General features: G+C 34.4%; 3 protein-coding genes across 8 annotated transcripts; 2 read left to right on the forward strand and 1 right to left on the reverse strand.

Annotated features, from left to right (window-relative positions):
• Positions 1-8,371: 8,371 nt before the first annotated feature.
• LOC21408421 (formamidopyrimidine-DNA glycosylase) lies at positions 8,372-12,229 on the forward strand. Of its 3 annotated transcripts, XM_024166121.1 has the most exons (11): positions 8,372-8,708; positions 8,948-8,999; positions 9,272-9,329; positions 9,585-9,653; positions 9,735-9,860; positions 10,148-10,198; positions 10,386-10,463; positions 10,578-10,677; positions 10,748-10,834; positions 11,063-11,097; positions 11,190-12,229. In XM_024166121.1, exons 1-11 carry the CDS (start codon positions 8,480-8,482, stop codon positions 11,979-11,981), a joined length of 1,677 nt encoding a protein of 558 aa, XP_024021889.1. In that variant the 5' UTR covers positions 8,372-8,479; the 3' UTR covers positions 11,982-12,229. The 3 variants fall into 3 exon arrangements, with proteins under 3 accessions (XP_024021889.1, XP_024021888.1, XP_024021887.1); XM_024166120.1 differs by lacking the exon at positions 10,748-10,834; XM_024166119.1 differs by lacking the exon at positions 10,578-10,677 and having other exon boundaries at positions 10,732-10,834.
• A 2,427-nt stretch (positions 12,230-14,656) lies between these two features.
• LOC21408422 (haloalkane dehalogenase) lies at positions 14,657-17,804 on the reverse strand. Of its 2 annotated transcripts, XR_002902297.1 has the most exons (12): positions 17,394-17,804; positions 17,013-17,088; positions 16,838-16,923; positions 16,655-16,748; positions 16,503-16,579; positions 16,259-16,386; positions 16,064-16,135; positions 15,788-15,858; positions 15,396-15,471; positions 15,148-15,291; positions 14,941-15,036; positions 14,657-14,859 (listed from the first exon to the last, which is right to left on the reverse strand). XR_002902297.1 is itself a non-coding variant. In XM_024166136.1 (11 exons), exons 1-11 carry the CDS (start codon positions 17,706-17,708, stop codon positions 14,997-14,999), a joined length of 1,179 nt encoding a protein of 392 aa, XP_024021904.1. In that variant the 5' UTR covers positions 17,709-17,804; the 3' UTR covers positions 14,657-14,996. The 2 variants fall into 2 exon arrangements, 1 of the variants encoding a protein (XP_024021904.1); XM_024166136.1 differs by having other exon boundaries at positions 14,657-15,036.
• A 635-nt stretch (positions 17,805-18,439) lies between these two features.
• On the forward strand, positions 18,440-21,955 carry LOC21408423 (protein FAR1-RELATED SEQUENCE 8). Of its 3 annotated transcripts, none has more exons than XM_024166124.1 (3): positions 18,440-18,544; positions 19,362-21,093; positions 21,187-21,955. In XM_024166124.1, the coding sequence occupies exons 1-3, from the start codon at positions 18,476-18,478 to the stop codon at positions 21,585-21,587; spliced, it is 2,202 nt and encodes a 733-aa protein (XP_024021892.1). In that variant the 5' UTR covers positions 18,440-18,475; the 3' UTR covers positions 21,588-21,955. The 3 variants fall into 3 exon arrangements, with proteins under 3 accessions (XP_024021892.1, XP_024021891.1, XP_010097192.1); XM_024166123.1 differs by having other exon boundaries at positions 19,362-20,886; positions 20,968-21,955; XM_010098890.2 differs by having other exon boundaries at positions 19,362-21,955.
• The last annotated feature ends 482 nt before the right edge of the window (positions 21,956-22,437 follow it).

Here is a 22,437-nt window from a genome sequence, read left to right on the forward strand (position 1 = left end):
TTCCAAGTTTATAGTAGAGTAACTATTAGAATTAATAGAATTAATTAATTAATTAAAGTGTTTAATTAATTATTAATTTTATTGGAGCTCGGGATTATAGGTCCATTTGTCCCTGCGACGTCCTTGTAATTCTACCAGACATAAAGGGTAAAATGAGAATTTTAGAATTATAAAATTCTAAAATTAAATACTCAAAAAATAATTAATTGAGAATTAATTATTATTTAAATAATGTGATTATTTAAATTTGAATTTGAATTGTGAACATAATTTAAATTTATCTTTTTGAACTTATTTGATAAGTTGTTCAATTTAGAATTCAAATTATTTTAAGTTTGACTTAAATTTGAATTTGAATTTGAATTAAAATTGGACTACAGGATAAAGGATGATTTCTCTTCCTTCCCTATCTGTTATTGGCACCACACACAGGGTGAAACCCTAAGAGTGTGGCCAGCCACCTTGTGGATAAGGGGAAGGGATTTTTTGTTCCAAATTCAAAATTGGAGATAGGGATTTGATTCTGTTTTGAAGTTTGACTTCTACTCTTTAAATATGAGAATGATTTTAAAACATTTTTCAACCCTAAAATTAGTGGTGGCCGAATTTACTCAAAGGGAAAAAGAAAGCAAAATATTTTTCTCCAAAAATTCCACATCGTGCATGCATTGGGGTTTGTGGAAATTTGAGTGTTTCAGAAACCTGTTTTGTCTCACGTGTGCCCACACACACGTCTACGTGGAATCAAGGAATTGACGTGGAAGACTTTTGTTTTCTAAACACAAAGATTGGAGCAAAGACTGTTCGTGGTCAAAGAACTCAAGTTATTATCCGAGTCAGCTTCCAGATATTTTTCCGGATTGAGTTCTTGATGTAAATTAATGCGATTAATTTATTCGTGCATAAATTAATATAATCTATAAAGTATCTCAAACGTTTTTCTAAAATTTTTGTTATACACGATTCGTCTCTCCGCCGCCGAATTCGATTCGGCAACCAACAATATTTTATTAGAACCAAAAGCTTTTTAATTTTACTATGTACTACTTTAATATTCTGAACTTGTCAATAACAACTTTAATAATTATGAAATTTTTATAATTATTAACTCACTCACGTGACAACAGAGCTCACTCACGTGACAACGAGTTATCTTATTTTCCCCTAAAAAAAGTTGTCACTTATAAATATATATAAAAAATAACAAATCACATATAGTCATATACCACTTGGATTATGATTATCGTTTTAGCTAAGGTGTTGGAAGTGGCTTGGATACAATTATGTCGTTCACATGTATCTGTTACGTCAGAATATATATGATGTAAGCAAATCTAATTGGACTTCGCATATACCATTAAAGGGGAAAAGAAAGTCTTTGTATGGCAAGGAAATAAAAAATAAAAAAAATCTTTACATAGCCAAACAAAAGTAGGGAATAGTTAGCTACTACTGCTTTATTAATCGTACTCATGTATTGGTCAGTTTAAAAATGCTAAAAAGAGCTTAAAAACAAACCCACCTTCTCTAATCAACCAGCAAAATCCACTCAATAATTGAAAATTTGAGGAGACTCAATTTGCTCTCCAAAAGTAGATCGCCACCACGAAATAAGGGATCCATGCCCTGCACATTTACCTGCAAAATCTCTCTCTCTCTCCTCATTCTCTTATTCTTGCTCTTGTTGTAGTGTACTTGTTAAGCAACTAGTCTTTAGCGGGTTTGCGTGTGTGATTCATTTAAAATACTAATTTTATATATATATTTTTTTTTGAGAAAAGAAAAAAAAATGACATCAATAAAAAAAATAAAAATAAAAGCGGGAAAAGATTTAAAGCAAAAGCAAGAAAAAAATTTATGAAGAATTTAATAAGTTTTATAAATGATTTATTTATAAAACAATTTATAAACAAAAAAGATTAAACAATTTATAAATAATTTATTTTTTTAACGGGTCATCAATTTTGTTTACTTTCATTTTAAGAACAATTTATTTAATTTTTTATCTTTTTTATTTTATGAATGCTATGCTGATACGTGCATACTTATATCGTTGCGTTTTAAATTAATTCTATTTAGTTTTGTTTAATAATGTATGATTTTATTTTATTTTAGTGTGATTTTAATTGATCTTAGTTTTTTGAATTATTTATAGCAATTTCATCACAAGAATATCGAAAATTCAAGACAAAACGGTGTTAAAACGGACAAAATCAGACTACCAATAACTCTAAAATAAATAAATAAATAATACAAAAATAAACACTATAAACAAAATAATAATAATACAAAATAATTTTTGTACAAAACACCTTCCATTCTTTCACATGTGGGACTCACGCCCCTCCCTTTCTCTTTTGCTCTCTTTTCTCTCATTCTCTCCGTTTCTCTTTCTTTTCCCTTTAACACGTGGGGCCCTCTACTCCCCATCTCTCTCTCTTTTCCCCGGCGGGGAACCCACCACCTTTTTCTCTCTTTCTCCCTCCCCCGTTTATCCAGCAGAGTAAGAAAAAAAAAAAAAAGGGTCGCATGGCCAATTGTAGGGGGAGAAACGGATAAGACGTTTCGTCCGCTCCCCCCAAAAACGAGTCCTCCTTTATAGGAGGTAATAAATATAATGAAACCTAAAAATTCTACCATTATCGTAGTTTCCACATCAAAAGTGAATTATTAAAAATACTATTTCTATTATTGTCTTTATCATCTACATTCTCATTATTTCTTTTTATCGACTCAAGACAAATCGATCCACCGCTTCAGTCAACTCTCGAAAGCAGTAATTGACCCTTGTTACCAATTTAATTGTAAGAATCACCCTTTAGTTACTGTAATATATTTGGCATTTTTAATTTCTAATTCCAAAAGGGAAAAAGAGATTTAAAACCTAACAATAATGCCAATTTCGTTTTAAATCACTTCAAGATCGTATATTCCCTATAATACATTTATGTTTTTTCTTTTTCTTTTTGCTGGAAATACAACATTCTTGATACATGTACGTTACATAAGCCACACGCTCATCCTTTTTCATCCCAATGACTCCAAGATCATTCATTCCAATGACCCGATGATCATTCCCAATTATCAAAAGAAAAAAGTAATGTCGTCTCTGTTTTTTTTTGGATTGAAAAATAATGCAAAGTAAAATGTCGTCTCAAAGCAAATATGGTAGTTTTAAACTGGATTCCTTATGGGGCTAAGCATGAAATGAATTGAGTTCCACAAGTGGGAAAAGAAAAGTATGTCGAAAATGAATAGTTACCATTAATAGTTCTAGAGTAAGACTAACACTATATATTACATTCCAAAATATATAGTGTTATGATTCAATTACTAAAAAAATGAGATGTGTACATTCCAAAATTTAATACTATATATAATTATGTTAATAATTTTATGGGACCTTTTTCGGTAGACTAATTTATAGTAGGGTCAATGTTTGCGTTAAATCTGATTAAAATCACATCAGTTAAAAAAAATGCATAATATAAACTTTTTAATACAGATCTGATAGTTGAAAATTATTTATAATTTGTCTTTTTCAGGTCTATTAAAGAAACCCCCAAAGTTTATATCTTATTTTATCAAACAGTATCATAAATTCCAATTTGTCAGTTATCACACAGGACTGCGCACAGTAAATGCACATGAATTCAACATAATCAATCAATTTAACCATAAAAAAAAAGACATTCATAATAATAAGAAAAGTTTTAAAAATCAGCAATTTGACTTATTTAAAAAAAAAAAAAAAGTCTCGAACTTTGTTAGGCGATGAAGTCTATCACTAGAAAAAGAATGTGCACATCTCAAATGTCCAATTATTAATGGGCATGAATAACCACGTGATGCTTATGATATTGCTTTTATCTGCCGAGGCCCGAGTGCATATTTGAACTAAAACATGTTTTGTGATTCTTTGAAGTGTGAAGTTAACGCACAGACACGGTATCTTATCGGTAGAACAGTTTTAAAGCCCCGTTCATTTCGCTGATTCGAGTTTAAAATTCGAGTTTTGTTACAGTAAAAAGCTCTCATAAACAATCACATCTAAATTTTTACTACAGTAAAAAACTCTCACATAAAATTACATATCAACTCAAATTAAAAACTCGAATCAGCGAACTAAACGGACCCAAATAAGCACACGGAGAACTATAATAATTTAACACAAATTTGTAAAAAAGCACATAAGATATTTTCATACTTTTTCAAAATAAATTGTTGATTTTGCAGTAGTTGCATTAATTTACATGGTCACGTACTGGAGCCCATTTCCTTTTTGTGCACCCCAATCAGTGAGAGTCCTTTTGGTGGATACGCAAAATCTTGATATCTATTAATTAACAAGACACAACAGAAATCGATCAGCAAAAAAAAAAAGACACAACAGAAATCAATGCTCGGTCCACTACTAGAAAGTAGCACCGCTGTTACGTGATTCCCTTGGAATCATACGAGAGTTAGTAATAATATATTGAAATGTAACTTTCGGAGTTGCCATGTAAATATTTCAGCAATCTTAGCTATCACACACACATATACGTATATATATATACACCCACACACACAAACACACACACACACACACACACACACATATATATATATATATATACATATATCATACCCTTCATGTGGATGCATGGATGAGACAATTTCTTCTTCTTTTATTTTTATTTTTAAATAATTGTGTTTGTTTTTAAAAAAATAATAACTTTCTGGGCATCAAATACGATAGATAGATATAGTGAAACATCTTCCAATCATACCATACCTTTTAATTGTAACCTTACATCCTACTTAGTTAAAACGGATGAGATAATTTCACTATTGAGCGTTATTTTATAAATCTCCTATGCCTTGTCCTCTTTTTTGTCCATAAAAATGGAAGATGTGACATTTGATGAGTTAAAGGAATCATTTTTGACGTGAATGTTATAGACACGATCACTTTTGGCTTACCTTCTGAGTTCCGATAGTCTAAATTTAAACTTGTGGAGAATTGGGTTTCAAATATATCAGTATCAAAGTGCCAAAAGTTCATTCCCAAGTGATTCTTAGGCACCAAGAAATACAACCAAAAAGTTGTTCCCTTCTCTTTCTTGTCGGAGAATAATGGAGATGAGAGATTTTAGGGACACAGTCGACTTGATTAATATTGACGGTGCAATTGCAACTATTAAAGGTATGATAATGATATGATAGTCCACATTTACAAAAAATAAATAAAAAACTAACGTGGCTTGCAAAATGAACGGTCTGTTTTTTACGCATGTGATATAAAGAATGTTATAACATTTTCTATAACACTGGTAATTAATTGCGTCTTTTCAATACATAAACGTAAATTAACCAAGCATGAAATAATAGTGTAGAAAACAAAAAACACACGATATGATATCGCAGTTTGGTGTGCACATCTACATCTGAGGGACCACGTCCAGACATTAAACAATCCAGTAATGTCAAAAGATTACAAAACACCGATCGGTCTTACACACTCAATGACTCCCTCATTGACGATGTCACCGTTGTGTAGATTTGTTTAGAGGTTTTGTCCAGCGAGCATCACTCGTCTTTGAACTGCTCAACGAACTTTTTTCGACTGACAATGCACTTCCTCTAGAAAGCTTCTAATCCTTCTCCTAAATGACTATTTTCAATTAACACTCAAGGTTCACTCTCCCATAGACTTTTTCTGAATATTTATTCTATAAAAACCATACCTCAAATGTATCCTTTGATTATCCAATATTTTCTTTTTCAAGGCCCATACCCTTTATGTACACACACATATGAATATATAGCAAGAGTACTCTACTTTTCATTTTCTCCGCGCCATGCAAAGTAAGTTTCTAATTAAATTCCTCACATACTCAAAATATAATCAGTCCATTAAGACAATCAAAATCTAATATTCTTTCCTCAAATAACTCTCTCAGTAAATATATAACTATCTTCATGATGCAAAAAATCTTCTAAATCTTTTTTGAAATTTCCTTCTAAAATATAATTTCTATCAACAAAATCATTCAATATTCAGAATAATCGAACTCATAGTTTGAATTTTTTACAACCAATGTCAACAAAATGCCAACTAAAAGACCTAACATAAAACATTGTCGTTAATTCACTTTGGATTATCCGCCAATTATCCAAGGGAATAAATGATCAGACAGCCATCTGTATTATATGCAGTGGTATGGTACTCTGCTCTCAACGAGCTAATTTAATTTAAAAGTAAAAAGAAATAATAACAGAAAAATGGGGGTTGAATGTGTAATTTACTTGCCCCAATTATTTTCTAGGGACTTCATCAAAATTCTGACCCTCCTGCCATTCTGTTACTTTTTATTGGCTTCTTGTTGTCGAAGAGAGAAGCAGAAGTTTTGTTGTGTTTGGGTTCCTTCCATGATCCAGCTACCCAAAAGCAAGGAAAGTGCTTGAGAACAAATGAGTAGGTCGGACCATAATCTTTGTTCTCTGATAAACAACTATGGAAATCTTATGCTATGTTTGGTAGGGTAGAAAAGTGGTTTATCAGAGAAGCCATCTTATGCTATGTTTGGTAGGGTAGAAAAGAGGTTTATTTGGGGGATTTTTAGAGTGGAAAGGAAAATATTGGGTTGTTTAGTAAACAATTATTATATAAGAGACATGAATGATACAGTCCTCAACCACTACAAGTGGGCTACATGTGTGAATACAGATTGCAAGTGAAATGTCAATTCTAATTGCAGCGAAATCTCACTAGAAATAGACTTTACATTTTTACAAGCCATCCTACATTAGACTTCATTGCTTGATTTACGGAGACTTGAATTAGCTATCTATTAACCGACAAATTATTTATCAGACCAATCATGTAAAAAGGTTGAAATGAGAGTTGAGATGTTAGGCCCGTTCAGTTCGTTGATTTGAATTTTTAATTTAAATTGAGATGTGACTTTATATGAGAATTTTTAACTGTAACAAAAAAAATTAAATATGTCTTTTTATAAAATTTTTTAACTATAATAAAATTAAAATTAAAAATTCGAATCAGTAAAATAAATAAAACATTAATATATTATCGTACAAATAAACTAAAACTCGATAATAACCCTAAAATTCAAGGCATCAATCATAATAATCCTTTTTTTTTTCCTTTGGAAAAGTTGAAAGGACACAATATTAGAAGTGGATCTTTAATTAATTGCAGTTTCTTACATTGTCACGTGCAGTGGGCATATAATTTGTCTTTTCTCTCTTTAATTAATTTGTGTTGGATATTTTGTTTAGCTTAGACCCACATGTAAAGATGAATTATTGTTGGCTGACGTTTTAATAACTTAAGCTTCATAAAAGAATTAGTAAATTAATAATCACAATCACGTCAAATCTTCATTTCCAAGAACGGCAACTTCTGGTGCAAGGCTTCATCATTCCTTGAATGCAACTAGTGTGATTCCCTCCGGAGAACCAATAAAACACAGAAGAGAAGCAAGGGAATGGACATCTGTATAATAGTTTAAGCTAGTAAGTCTGTAATAAGTGGTGGTAATAAATGTAGGAGAATAAATGAGAAAAAATGGAAAGATAAGCGTATTATAGATATTTAGCGGTGAAAGTGACAACTTTTTTTTAGTGGAAACAGTAGAGGAGGGAAATAGAATCGTAAGTATCCGTTCACTTCATCGATTTGAGTTTTATCACACTAAAAAATTTTAAAAAATAATTACATTTAATTTTTTTATAACAGTAAAAATTCCTCATATAAAAATTATATCTCAACTTAAATTAAAAACTCGAATTAGTGAACTAAACGAGTCATAAATCTTATCCTAAGTTGTATGCAATGACGGGGTGACCAATCAATCCTATTTGATGTGCTTGACATAAGCCTAAGTACTTCACTGAGGTGCACCCATAAATTCATAAAGAACTTTTTAGAATAAGGACCGAAAATAGTAGTGTTTGGGGTGAATTCTTAAATATAGCCTTAATAATGTTTAAAGGATTTGATTGTACTTATTGTAGTTTTTAATAAGACTAAAAGTTAGGCAGTCCTTTCTTAAACAGTCTAAAATTTTGGGCACACTTTCTCTCTTTATACATCGTTTAAGAGGGATAGAATTTCAAAAGCAAAAGAAAAATAAAGAAGAAGTAGTAGAAGTATGTTGCTAAAAAAAAAAAAAAGAAAAAAAAAAAGAAAAAGAAGTAGACGTATGGTAACGTATTGGATGAATCTCCTCTCATAATTGGCTTGGGCCATCATTCTCTATAATGTACTGGGCTTGGTGGCCCAGAAGTTCCAACTTTCCAGCCCATGATATATCCAGCTTCTTTGACTCCTCCATTTCCTCCCAGTCCAAACCCCCAAGCAGAGACACACTGACAGACCCGACAAGAAAAGCGCGCCAAGCGAAAACACTAGCCAACTCTTCCACTCTCAGAGCCGATTGTACGGAACCGCCACGACCACCGAGGAGCTGAAATGCCAGAGCTTCCGGAGGTGGAGGCGGCTCGGAGGGCCATAGCTGAAAACTGCCTCGGGAAGAGGATCAAGAAGTCGATCGTAGCCAGCGATCCCAAGGTCATCGATGGCGTCTCCGCCTCGGACTTCGAGGCCTCTCTCTTGAGGAAAACCATCGTCGCCGCTCACCGCAAGGGCAAGAACCTCTGGCTCCAGCTCGACTCGCCTCCTTTCCCTTCCTTCCAATTCGGTAAAACCTTCTTTCTCCCAAACCCTAACCAGACATTTCATTTCGTTTCAGAAAATGCCTTGTTGCATGTTTCTTCTATCCAAATGTAGTTAGTTATGAAGAAACATAAGTACTTTCCGAAACGGCTCTGGCTTGATATGGTCTATGTTGTTTAGTTTAGTTCTGTGCGCTTGCTTATATATATATATATATATATATTTGCTTGAGAGAATGATTTGTTTGTGGTTAAATGTTTTTAGGAATGGCGGGTGCTGTATATATAAAGGGCGTCGCTGTCACGAAATATAAGAGGTAAGAATGTTCGGTTCTACGTGGAAATGTGGAACCTTGTACGAGGATTTTTGCAGACATGTTTTTGTGGTGGAGTTCTCAAATTACTTACAACTTATAAGTTGCCCATAAAGTAATTCTTTGATGTCATTTCTGAATTTATGTCCTACAATATATACACGCATGAGGGATGGATGAATTGATTTGCATTGGATGTTTCCTTCCAATATTACTATATTGGTCACCCATATTTTTCAATGGATGATCATCGCGATGAAAAACATTGGTTACAGGTCTGCTGTAAAGGACGATGAAGAGTGGCCTTCCAAATATTCCAAGGTTTTCATAGAAGTAAGAATTGCTTCATTCAATAGATAGTGATATATCTTATGTGGTACTTGTTTTTGAGTAGGAGAAAAATAGTTTTTTTTTTTTTTTTTGGCTATGTTGGTTTTTTTTTGGTCATCCACGCATTTTGAATATCAACTTTTTGCTTGGGTTAATTGAAAACAGCTTGACTAAAGATAACAGCTACTTTTGAAAATTGTGGTAGTACTTATTGTGGCTTTGAGTTAACGTTACTGCCTTTATACTCTTGATCTGCAGCTAGATGATGGAATGGAGCTGTCTTTCACTGACAAGAGGCGATTTGCTAAAGTCCGATTGCTGAAAGATGTATGAATTTTGATCTTTAAAGCTTTCATGTTTCTCTACTTTGAGTACGCACCCTGTTTGACTGTTGTCTTATTTCTACAGCCAACATCAGTGCCTCCAATATCTGAGCTTGGCCCTGATGCTCTCTTGGAGCCTATGACAGTAGATGAATTTGCTGCATCGTTGAGTAAGAAGAAAATTGCAATTAAGGCTCTGTTACTTGATCAGGTTTGTACAAATCTTTCACTTCAATTACTATTGGATTTGTAAGCATAGTCTTTTGTTTGTGGAACTTTTATGTGGGTGAATTGCAATCTTTGTGTTATCTGTTACTTGACCGAGGCAACAAGATGGTATTATGATAATTCATACGTCATGGGAAAACGCCTTAACTTTTAAGTTAATTATGTTTTCTTTAAAAGAGAGAATTTGGGACCATCTAGCTCAATGTGGAAGTACTTTTTGAGCTTGTTTTCTTTTTCAAGTCTTAATTCTTACTTTCGTTCAATTTGCAGAGTTACATTTCAGGCATCGGAAATTGGATTGCAGATGAAGTGCTATACCAAGTATGCCTGTTCCTTTCCTCTAAAATTATTTTAAATATCTGTATTATATTTTATCTTTGTAGCTTAGGACTTTGGCCTTTCTTTTTATATGGTTGATTTGGCATTCGACATTAGTTCACTTCAGAGACCCTTTTGGGATTCTCTGGCCATTCTTTTGATTTTGGAGATTAACAGTTTATATGTGCAGGCGAAAGTTCATCCTCTGCAAGTTGCAGCCACCCTGTCCAAAGAAAGTTGTGCAACTCTACAAAAATGTATCAAAGAGGTAGGAATTTAGCTTCTACTGGAGATCTTCTTGTACCTCAAATTTTCTTTTTTCTTTTGCCCTTTGCGTTGAAAATGTACTCTTTACTGTGAATATGGAGGATGATAAATGTAGGTTGTTCATTATGCTGTTCAAGTTGATGCTGAATCTAGACACTTTCCACGTGGATGGTTGTTTCATTTTCGGTGGGGCAAAAAGCCTGGAAAAGTTAATGGTAAGGATCTGGTGATTTATGATGGTCATTGTTGATCAACAATTCATTTTACAGGTCATTGAAAAAGCAGTCGAAGTTGGAGCAGATAGTAGCCAATATCCAAATAATTGGATTTTTCACGCCCGTGAAAAGAAGCCTGGCAAGGCTTTTGTAGATGGTTTGGCTCCTGATCCTTATGTGATTAATCTTATACCATACTTGGAATTGATCATTCTCCATGTATGCATTGCTATATGTGTGTGTTTACTCAAACACACACATACATAAATAGAAAATATATGTATTTTTATTTGTTTATTTATTGATTTTGTTTACATCTTAGCCTATCGGTTTATCTGGTATCTTTGATTGCCCTACGCAATTTATTTGATATTTTTTAATGCAGGGAAGAAGATTGAGTTTATCACTGCTGGTGGCAGGGTAAGTTGTATGAAAAGAGAATCTCACGCAATAGTTCTTGTCGCTTCTGTATAAGATTTTCTTCTTTTAATTTAGCTTGTACATCTGCTTAGACAACAGCCTTTGTACCTGAGTTACAAAAGCTAAGTGGAAGCCAAGCAGCAAAGGCAGTGAGTAAACAGGGGAAACAAAGTAACCGGAGAAAAGGGCGTCAGGATGAGGGTGACAAGGATGAACAAGAAATTGATGAAGGTGACATTGCTGAAAAGACCACCAGAAAGAAAGAGATGAAGCCTAAGGGTCCAGCTAAGAAGAAGATTCCAGCTAAAAGAAAATCTAAAGAAAGTGATGGTGGTACCGATGAATCAGAACCTGATGAAGATAATATTGCTGGAAATACCAAACCAAAGAAAGGGGTGAAGGCAAAGGGTCAAGTTAAAAAGAAGCTTCCAACTAAAAGAAAATCTATAAACGTCGATGAAGAAAATGGTGGTGGTACTGATGAAGAAGACGAGGATGCTGAAAATACCAAACCAAAGAAAGGGCCAAAGGCTAAGGGTCAAGTTAAGAAGGTTCCGGCTAAAAGAAAATCTAAAGAAAGTGACGAAGAAGAAAATAGTGATGGCACTGATGAAGAAGACAACATTGCTGAAAATACCAAACCAAAGAAAGGGACGAAGGCGAAGGGTCAAGTTAAGAAGAATCTTCCAGCTAAAAGAAAATCTGAAGAAAGTGAAGGCGAAGAGAATGATGATGGTATGGAAGACAATGATGATGAAGATGACAAAGTTCAAAAGAAGAGATCCAAGAAAGTAACAGATATACATTCCAAGACAGGCAAGACGACCAAGAAAAAGGTGCAACCAAGTCAAACTAGCAAGAATGTGAAAACAAAATCGAAATAGGTACCCACCCAAATATTTTGGGCAGCCATGCAAGCCCAGTCATGTTTTGGAAGATGGAAAATGGGAATTTTGGTGTTTTCTTTCTCTGTAACTGTTCTTGTTATTTATTTTGTGTTGTAACTGGGCCAATGTATGTGCCTTCTGGTAGTATTTAGTGACCCGTATTTTGCACTCGAATGAACTTGTTATTAAGGAAACAAATCCTCATTTTGGTTGACCTAAAGAGTGGCAATGCTTGCATTCAGAAAGTTTGCTGAGTTTAGTTATTATTCAAAAAAATTTACCTTTGATATTAAGCTATTCTTTTCGTATAGGTATAAAATCGTATGAAGTTGTATTTTTATGAACCGGGCAACTTGTGTGTGCATACTTTAACATTCAGTATGTGTACTTATTTTAGATTTATTATGCTAAATTGTGCATTTGACATTAAGCTAATAATGTTCATATATCAAGAGAAGTAAAAAATGGATCAGCGAAAGGAATAGAGAAGTAAAAGGTATTGTATATTGAACGCTTGATTACCAAGAAAAAAAACGAGAGGTATTGTAAATTCATGAATCACGCGACTTTTGTGTGTTAACGTTCACCTTTGAAGTTTTATTCTAATTTATCAAGAGAAGTAAAAATGACAAGTAGCCGGCTTAAAATATTATTTGTACTAACCGAAATAGTGCGGGCCAGTTAGAACATAAAATTTTAAAGACTTTTTAAGTGTACGAATCTAAATTTTTATTATTTATTATTAATTAATACATTTTTAACTAATGTATATATTTAAACTAAAAAAAAATATTAATAAAAACCCATATACCAATACTCCTTGGTCTCCCATCGTCACGAATATATTTGTATACTCATCAAATTAATATACTATTTTGGCATGGGTTGCAAGCCTCCATAACCATGTTTTCTCGTTTCTCAATTAGTATTATTATTTGGCTAACTTTTAGCTTTTTTTTTTTTTTTTTTTTTTTTTTTCCTAATAAACGTATAGGCAATGTCTATAAATATAATAATGGCATGTTTAGTGCACTGTATTGTATCATATTGTATCGTATAGTATTGTATTATATTGTATAATTTTTATACAATACGGTGTTTGGTTGGTAATATTATTAAACATTATATTATTTTTACTATTGTAATATATTTACGTATTAGGTTGTAATAAGATAAAATTTAGGCCTTTCATAACCTAATTCGACTCTAATCTCAACCTGAACCCAACATTTGGAGGAAGCAAGGAAGAAAGTAGAGTTGCTACATAGGGGTCTTTTTGAAAAAAAATTGAAAATATGGTCAAATTGTAATTTTTAAAAGGGGCAAAAATATAATTTTGAAAAATTGAAACAATTTTTAAAAAGATTAGGAGTCAAAATATAATTTTTGAAAAGATTAGGGGTCAAAATGTAATTTTAAAAAAGTATAAACCCGACATCACTTCGGTCTCGAAACTCGACCCTAACGTCGGACCCAAAACCCAATCCCGAGCCTTGATATTTGTAAGATGTTTTATATGTTTTGTTTTGTTTTTTTTAAAGGAATATTTTAAATATGGTATGTTTTATTTTTTTAAGGAGTATTTTATATGTTTTAAATATGGTATTTTAAATTAAATTGCATAATATGATCTAATACATAGATTTTTTTCGTATTAGATATCACACTTCGTATTGTATTAATTTTGAATCTCGTATTAAATTATACAATATATAAATGTTATTAAATATTATATTATTATTAAATAATATAATACGAAGTGCTTATACGGTGTACTAAACATGCCCTAATGGATTAAGGTCGGTGGAGAGTAAACAAACATGATGAAAAGTGTAAGAACTAAGTAGAGATTGAGAAATGGCAAGTACTAAGAAGATTATATCGCAACAGCTGTTGGGGTCGCATTACTTGTGTTTGTAGCCGCGGCGTGCTTGATTTCATACACTTCTACAAATTTTGATAACAATACTAATATGATACTAATAGAGCCACAAACTAATTGTCATGAACTAGGTGATTATTGTGACCTAGACATATGGTTTTATGGCAGTCTTGTATATAAAGGCAACCCAGGATCTTTTCAGGAACTTGTACACAAGGTGAATGCACTAGTGTTGGTGGTTCTTGCAGCATGCCTGGTTTCCTACATTCAGCCTAGAAGTTAAGATTAAACGTACGGATGGTCCTTGAGCAATTTCTTGATGTTTGGTTCATAAAGTGTTTGTTTTGGTGCAATTTCTTGATATTTGGTTAATAAAGTGTTTGTTTTGGTGCACAAGTCCTTTTTTTTTTGGAGGACAAAGTGAGAAATTGATAGAGAAATTGATACCACTTCAGAGATTACAGCAGAAAAAGTTAAATGTGATATTTTCTTAGAGCTTTTAACTGTAAAAACTTAGAACTAAAACCTCAAATCAGTGAAATGAACGAGACCTACACGTTGAACTCTAAAAATTTGTTAGTTTCATCATTCATGTCATTGTGTGTCCGACTTTCCAAGTGGCGTGTATGTGTTGCATTTGTCGCACACTTTTTATCTCATAAAGTGGAAACTACTTTGGCTATTATATAGTTCTAATGTAACGACGCTATAATCGAATAAAGTTATAAGGTAAAGTGAATAACATGAGTCCAAAATGTTTTTCATATTATATATACATAAAACACCAATTCGTTACAGAAAGATAGCATAACATCCACCGAGTTAGCTCAGTGTCCTTCAGAAGCAAAACTGACCTGATTAGAAGATGCAAGCATCAACATCCTAAAATCGACATAAATTGATTAAAGCTTAGCATGAAACTCTTCGTCTATGTTTATGTGCAATAAGCAATCATTTTTACAGCCTCGAAACTTCTGAACATTGAGAATTCGTCTGTTTGATAAAAAAGGATATTTCTCTTAGTCACAGGAATTTCTGGTAAATCTTTAGACAAAAAGTCTTCTCTTCTCTTACCTTACCAACATGAAGCCCACTTTGAGATTAGAATCGCGATTCATGTGTCATTGAACTCAAAAAAATACTCGTAGTGCATCGGCAACTTTCTCAGGCCTGTAGTCAAATAGTCAAGTTTAAGTGAGAAGAAAAAAATAAATAAAAAATAAATAAAAGATACAAACACAAATTTGTGTTATGCATAAATGCTAAACCAAATTTAGTTACCAGTCCTCCTGTGGCATGTGTCCTGCACCTTCTATCAACTTAAGTTGGACAGAATTTGGATTTCCTTTTTTAAACTCTTCTGCAATGGATTGAGGCAAATACTTGTCTGATATACCCCATGCAACTAGTATTGGTCCATCCCATCTGAACTCCTCAAAACTTTTAATTAGTGGCATCAAGAATAGGTAAACCATAACATCCTTCAAAGTTAAACATAAATTTCAAAGACAAATAGGAAAATCTTTTACCTCCCAGCTGCAAAACCAGCTGCTATTTGGCTTGAGATGTCTTTGAAATTCGCTTTTCTCGCGGCTTCAAGCAAAGCTGAAACAACAACACAACGTTAAATTGAATATTTGTCGTATTAAATTGTTGCACGGATATATATATATATATATATATATATACGTATCTAGTCAATGCTCTTTAGGAGTCCTAATGCATTCTTGCTTTTGAACCAAAGTAAGACTAAGTATTCCCTAGCAAAGGCTGAAGTGTAACTGAAATAACAATTTGAATCAGTTTCATTTTTTTCTTCACAGATATTATGTTACAGAGACTGAGGAATGATAGCAGAATATGATTAGAGCATGTGCAGATATAAATCTAGAGTTCCATAAAATTGTAGCGAATCACGAACCAAATCCAGGTCCTCCGCTCGACAAATATGGTAAACGGTACACGTCGGCCTTTTCCAGTTTCAAAACATATCTGTAGAAAGACAAGCATATTGCTCAAGTTTAATCACTTTTAGGGCCTAAATTCTTCCTACTTGTCTAAAATGTAAAACAGTCAGAGAAAAAGGCCTATTGTTTCCTCCTATTTGTTAATGATCATCAATCATTACGTAAATGACATAACGGAGATGATGATGAAGATCAAGCAATAAGAATGAGATATACTTTGGGATACATACGGGCTACCTGCTTCAATAAAGCGCTCAGCCATAATAGCATTCTGGCAAGTGAATTCACCATAAAGAGGGATTCTGAAAACAAGCAAGAAAATGGAAATAAGAACATTTTGTCTAACTAAAAGTGTGATAAAACTGGCGTTTTTTTACATGTTTTGCTCTAGTTTTAGATGTTGGGGTGATTAAGAAAATATTAACCTTAGTTGCTGGAATAATCCAGGAACCGGAGATGAAGATGTCAATGGAGTGTTCAGAATTGCAAGCTTTGATATTCTGCTTTGGTTTTTCAAGGCCCATGTCAATCCATAAGAACCTACAAGAAACCCCTTCAAAGAGAGCATAAGAGAACGTTAGATACAATATATATCGTTTTATTTACACGAGTGTATATACATAAAATATAAATGGTAAATCTTTGAAGAAGTCATATAAGATTTCAAACCTGAACAACAAGATGAAAAGGAGATTTGACACCCAAAACGTCAAGTAATTTATCAAGTGCCTCATGAAATTCTTTCTCTGTAGAAGAAAAGAAGATTAACCCCTTACCATATCATCCTCGTAAAAGTGCTTTTTAGTAACATTAATACAAACCCGTGTAATCAAATCCATAACCCGGCTGCGGCTTGTCACTGAAACCGAATCCTATCCAATCAGGTGCAAAGCAGTGAAACCCAAGATCTGACAGCTGCTCAAGAAAAACTCCATAAGCCAAGGAAGTCAAAACTAATGAGCGGAGACAAGTTTCATATCATCCAAAATGAAGTTTAGCTAGACCTGAGACATAACAACTCTGTAGCTGTAGGACTGTGTTGGAGCCCCATGAAGGAACACAACTGTTCCTTTTCGGCTGTTAGCCGATCCTGCGTGTTCGAGAACAAGATTTTTAAGAAATTTATTTTGGAAAGAAGAATTAGAGATATTAATCTCTTCGCAACAGAAGAAGATTTACCAGTTTCTCTCACAAACCATCTCAACTTTCCAGATTTGATATAGGAGCCATACTCTTTACCCTTGTCTTCTATTCTCTAGAATTAAAACACATAATCGAATAAGCAGCAGCAGCAGCAAAATCCTAACTTAATTGGGGTCGGCTAAAACACATAATCAAATAAGCAACAAAGCAAAATTTGCAAATTGTATGCTTCTTTGCTTTTAGCATTCAAAAGGGTCGTTCTAGTTCCTATGATAAAGAAAGCTTGGCTTAACTTAAGCAGCACTAAATTAAGCTTTGACAAGAAAAGCTAGGCTGAAATAGCATTCAAGTAAGGCTAAAAGTCCATAAATTGCTGAATTGAAAGAGTGAACCATAAGCACACAAGATTTAGCTTACATAGAGCATTTCTCCAACATTGCCGTCCTCGGCGGGAACCTCGGGGAGCTGAATTGCGCTGCGGCTGGACGGATTATCCGTAACGAATCCAAAGGGATTGAAAGCCGGCGAGTCGGAGTCTTTTTCATTGTCAGTGTCACTGTCACTGTCCTGTGTGGAATTGGTGATGAGTAGGTTTGCTCTCCTGCTGCTTTTGCTAGTTTTAGAAGAGATTATCTTCCATGGCATGTGGGATTTTGGTCTGGTCGGAATTGGGGAAGAGGAAGAGGAAGTGTTGAGAGAAGGAGGGAGCAGGGCAGCCCAAGCCAGAGCCATTTGGTTCTCTGGTTTGTTTGTGGCTGTTAGAGGTTGGAGTTCGATAACCAACGGCTTTCAACTATAAACTACTTTCTACCAAGATTTACCACCACTTTCTTTGTGGGACTCGCACAAGTTTTATAAACCAAGGTTACTCTCTAGAGAAGCCACGCGCTTACACATTCTTGTTTCTAATCAATGGCTAAAATTTTCAAAATATTATAAATGTAGTAAAAATAACATAATAATTATTATAATGATGTCACATTTTGTACCATATAATTCTACTGTAATAATTATTTTAATGATATCAAATTTTACTATTCTTATTATTTTTGTCATATTTCAAATTTTTACTATTTAACCTTAGTTATATGTGTAAAGAGTTGATTTTTTCCGAGGAAATATATTTCAATCATTGACAGCATTTTCGAGTTGAAATAACATCCATATAGTGGTTGTAGCGGGCCTAAATTTAACATTTTTCCTTGAACAAAAAACATCTATCTACACGAATTCAATGAAAAACCATGGAAACCTTCCTCAAGCGGTCACCACTGATTTCTTTGTCGAGAAATCCTTGTATTTCCACTTATTTACCTTACAGACTCCGTGATGGTGACGGTACAAGCTCTCTGGCATTAGAAAAAAGTTCATGCCAAATACGTAAATATAATAAAATTCAAGGACTTAAGCACATGAAAAGCCCAGTCAGCAGCTTAGGGCAAAACTAGAGTCACATCCTTTGACAGAAGGCGTACGAAGCCAGTTCTCCGCCAAAAACCATGACCGGCGACACCACGTTTTCGCCGCCCGACGAGGCAATGTCGCCCGACCCTAATCTCCACATCACTGTAAGTCAAACCGTATCTTTTCCTTTCTCCGTTTCCGATTTCTCTTCACTTTTCTTCCATCTATTGGAGAATTTTTTTGCTCCCGAATCGTTTCTTCTGTTTGGTTGGTGGGAAAAAAGTTTGGAAATAACTGGAAAGAAGATTGAAAAGATTAAAACTTTGGATATCAAAATTTCGTAAATTAATAGTATTAGATTGTGTGGCCGTAAATTAATCAGTTTTCCTAGTTGTAATTGGTAGTTTCTGACACTTGGTTTCCCCTGAATGATGATAAAGGGACAATCTTGGGAGCTACGAAATAATTAGTACTTTTAGTAGTATTTCAAGTTAATTGTCTTTGCTTTTTTCCTTCCTCCATTTTTTTTTTTTTTCACCCAGTCCAGCTTTTAAATCTTTGGAATTTTACATCTTCGTAAGCTATATTATTTTTGATGTTTAGAGGGATCAAGAATCTGTTAGGGGGAAAAAATTAAGAAAAAGAAAAACATATATATGTGTGTGTGTGTGTGTGTGTATTACTTGGGAATTGCTTGCCTTTGAAATGTTATTTATAGAAGGTTGTTTAGAGGGATCAAGAATCTGTTAGGGGGAAAAAATTAGGAAAAAGAAAAAACATATATGTGTGTGTGTGTGTATTACTTGGGAATTGCTTGCCTTTGAAATGTTATTTATAGAAGGTTGTTTAGAGGGATCAAGAATCTGTTAGGGGGAAAAAATTAGGAAAAAGAAAAAACATACATGTGTGTGTGTGTGTGTTACTTGGGAATTGCTTGCCTTTGAAATGTTATTTATAGAAGGTTGTTTTTGTATTGAATAGATAGAAGAATGTTCTCAGAACAGTGGCCATTTGCTTGAGGATGAAGGGGATGACCTCGTGAATGACTGTGGTCAGTTGTTTGAGATTGAGGGTGATGACCATGAAAATGAAAGAGATAGCAAAAACGACCAGTTTTTCGACATCGAGAGCAATGGCCATGAAAATGAAGGAGATGATGCAAATGAACACTTGTTTGACATCGAAGCCAATAGCCATGAAAATGACAGAGATGTTGCAGATGAGCAATTGTTTGACATTGAAGGCAACAAGCACGGAGACGAGAACAAGGATGATCAGAGTGTAATTGATGGTCAAAGTGGTGCATCTCAAAGAAAGGTCTATTCCCCACCCATTGTAGGGATGGAGTTTGAGTCATACGATGATGCTTACAACTATTATAACTGCTATGCCAAGGAGATTGGATTTGCTATTAGGGTCAAGTCTTCGTGGACAAAGCGTAACAGCAAGGAGAAGCGTGGTGCAGTACTCTGTTGCAATTGCGAGGGTTTCAAAATGGTTAAAGAAGCAAACAGTCGCAGGAAGGAAACAAGAACAGGCTGTCTAGCGATGATAAGGTTGAGATTAGTGGAGTCGAACAGATGGAGGGTGGATGAAGCTAAGCTTGAGCACAACCATTTGTTTGATCCTGAAGGAGCTCAAAACTCCAAGTCACACAAGAGGATGGATGCTGGAGTGAAAAGGAAGGTCGAGCCAACACTTGATGTAGAAGTACGGACAATCAAGTTATATCGTACACCTGCAGTTGATACTGTTTGTTATGGAAGCCCATACTCCTATAAAGGAGAAAGTAACAATCAAAGTGATTGGTCTAGGCGCTTGAAGCTTAAAGATGGAGATGCACAGCTCATTCAGAATTTCTTTTGTCGGGCTCAGCTAGCTGATCCAAATTTCTTCTATGTGATGGACTTCAATGATGAAGGGAATTTGAGGAATGTGTTCTGGATTGATTCTAGGTCTAGGGCTGCGTATGGTTACTTTGGTGATGTAGTTTTATTTGACACAACATGCTTGTTATACAATTATGAAATTCCTCTTGTCTCATTTGTTGGAGTAAATCACCATGGGCAGACCATTCTCCTGGGTTGTGGTTTGCTTGCAGTTGAGACACTGGAAACATACATATGGTTATTTAGGGCATGGCTTACATGCTTGTCCGGTCGGCCTCCTCAGACTATCATTACAAACCAGTGCAAGGCCATGCAAACTGCAATGGCAGAGGTTTTCCCTAGAGCGCATCATCGTCTATGTTTGGGAAATGTTGTGCAAAGTATTCTTGAGAACTTGGGAGCATTGCAAGACTACAAGGCATTTCAGATGGCTTTGTTTAGGACTGTGTATGACTCTCTGAAAGTGGACGACTTTGAAATGGCTTGGGAAGAAATGATCCAGCGGTTTGGAATTAAGGATTATGAGTGGCTTCGGAATTTGTTTGAAGATCGAGAGCGTTGGGCTCCAGTTTACTCAAAAGACACTTTTTTTGCTGGAATGTTCCATTTTCAGAAGGGTGAGTCAATTAGCTTCTTTTTTGATGGTTTCATGCATGAGAAAATTTCTTTGAAAGAATTTTTTGACATTCATGATTCAGTTTTGGAAAAGAAGCGTCAGAAAGAAGCTCTTGACGATTTTCAGTCGAGAGATTTGAGTCCCATGTTGAAAACCAGATGCTATTATGAGTTGCAGATCTCTCAAGTGTATACGAAAGATTTATTTAGTAAGTTTCAAGATGAGATTGTGATGATGTCTTCGTGTTTTAATATAACCCAAGTTCACACTAACGGATCAATTGCCACATACATGATCAAAGAACGCGACGAGGAAGAAATGCTGAGGGATGTGAGGAACTTCGAGGTGGTGTATGATAAACCAGGAGCAGAGGTTCGCTGCATTTGTGGTTGTTTTAATTTCAAAGGCTATTTATGCCGACACGCCTTGTGTATCCTTAACTATAATGGCGTAGAGGGAATCCCGTTTCAGTATATTTTATCACGATGGAGGAAGGATTTTAGGCGCCTGTATGTACCAGATCTTGGTTCTAATAATGTGGATATCACAAACCCAGTTCAGTGGTTTGACCATTTGTACAAACGAGCAATGCAAGTTGTCGAGGAAGGGATGATTTCCCATGACCATTATATGGTTGCTTGGCAAGCATTTAAAGAGTCTTTGAATAAAGTTCGTCTTGTAGCAGACAAAAATGTATTGTAATTATATATAATATGTATGATTCTTTGTAGCTAGCAATATTTCCTTCTCTCTTTCATGTCCCAAGCTCTTCAGAGTTCACTGTCTGCCTCTGGGCGTGTTTTTTACTACCCAAAGAAAAGATCCTTGATTAGATTACCTTTCTGGGTCTGGCTTTATGCTTGGCTGCTTGCAAGTAAATCATGCAGGTCTGGCTATATTCCCTTGGCGTTGGGTAACACATGCCCTTGGCGTATATGTGACTGTTAAGGGATACTATTAAGTTTGTAAATAAGGCTATTCCTTATTTTTGTTAAATTTCCATTTTCTGACTGGTATATATGGATATGAGAATTCCATGAAGGTATTTTTATTGATAGGGCTCTGTTTGAACCGCCTAAATCATTTTGTATTTTTTATTTTATTTTAATGAGATTTTGATTAGATCTAACGTTCAAAAATATGCATACTGATTGGGAAACCCTACTGCAAGCTCGATATTGACCTTACAGAAACAACCAAGGTTGGCCACATTTTTTATTGATGCAGACTAGAAGTTAAATTCAATTTCTACAATTTCAGTTCCTAGATATTCCACCAAGTATTATACCGAACCTTCACTTCTTTAAAAAAAAAAAAAAAATTGATTAGTTGATCGAGTAACGTGATCTTAGGAGCGATGTATATTGAACCGTTAGTAACAGGTACATTGGAATCATAATACTAATTTTGAGTGCCTCAATAAACTTGATCGATGTTAATCACAGTTAAATTCAATTGTGTGGATATAAAGTAGGGTGCTAATGATGATTGTTTTTGCAGCTTCTGAGGCAAATTTTCATATTGCGTTTCACCGAATCCAAATTTGCATCAT

The sequence above is a fragment of the Morus notabilis genome, unplaced genomic scaffold (assembly GCF_000414095.1).
Source record: "Morus notabilis unplaced genomic scaffold, ASM41409v2 Scaffold843, whole genome shotgun sequence".
NCBI classification, from domain to species: domain Eukaryota; kingdom Viridiplantae; phylum Streptophyta; class Magnoliopsida; order Rosales; family Moraceae; genus Morus; species Morus notabilis.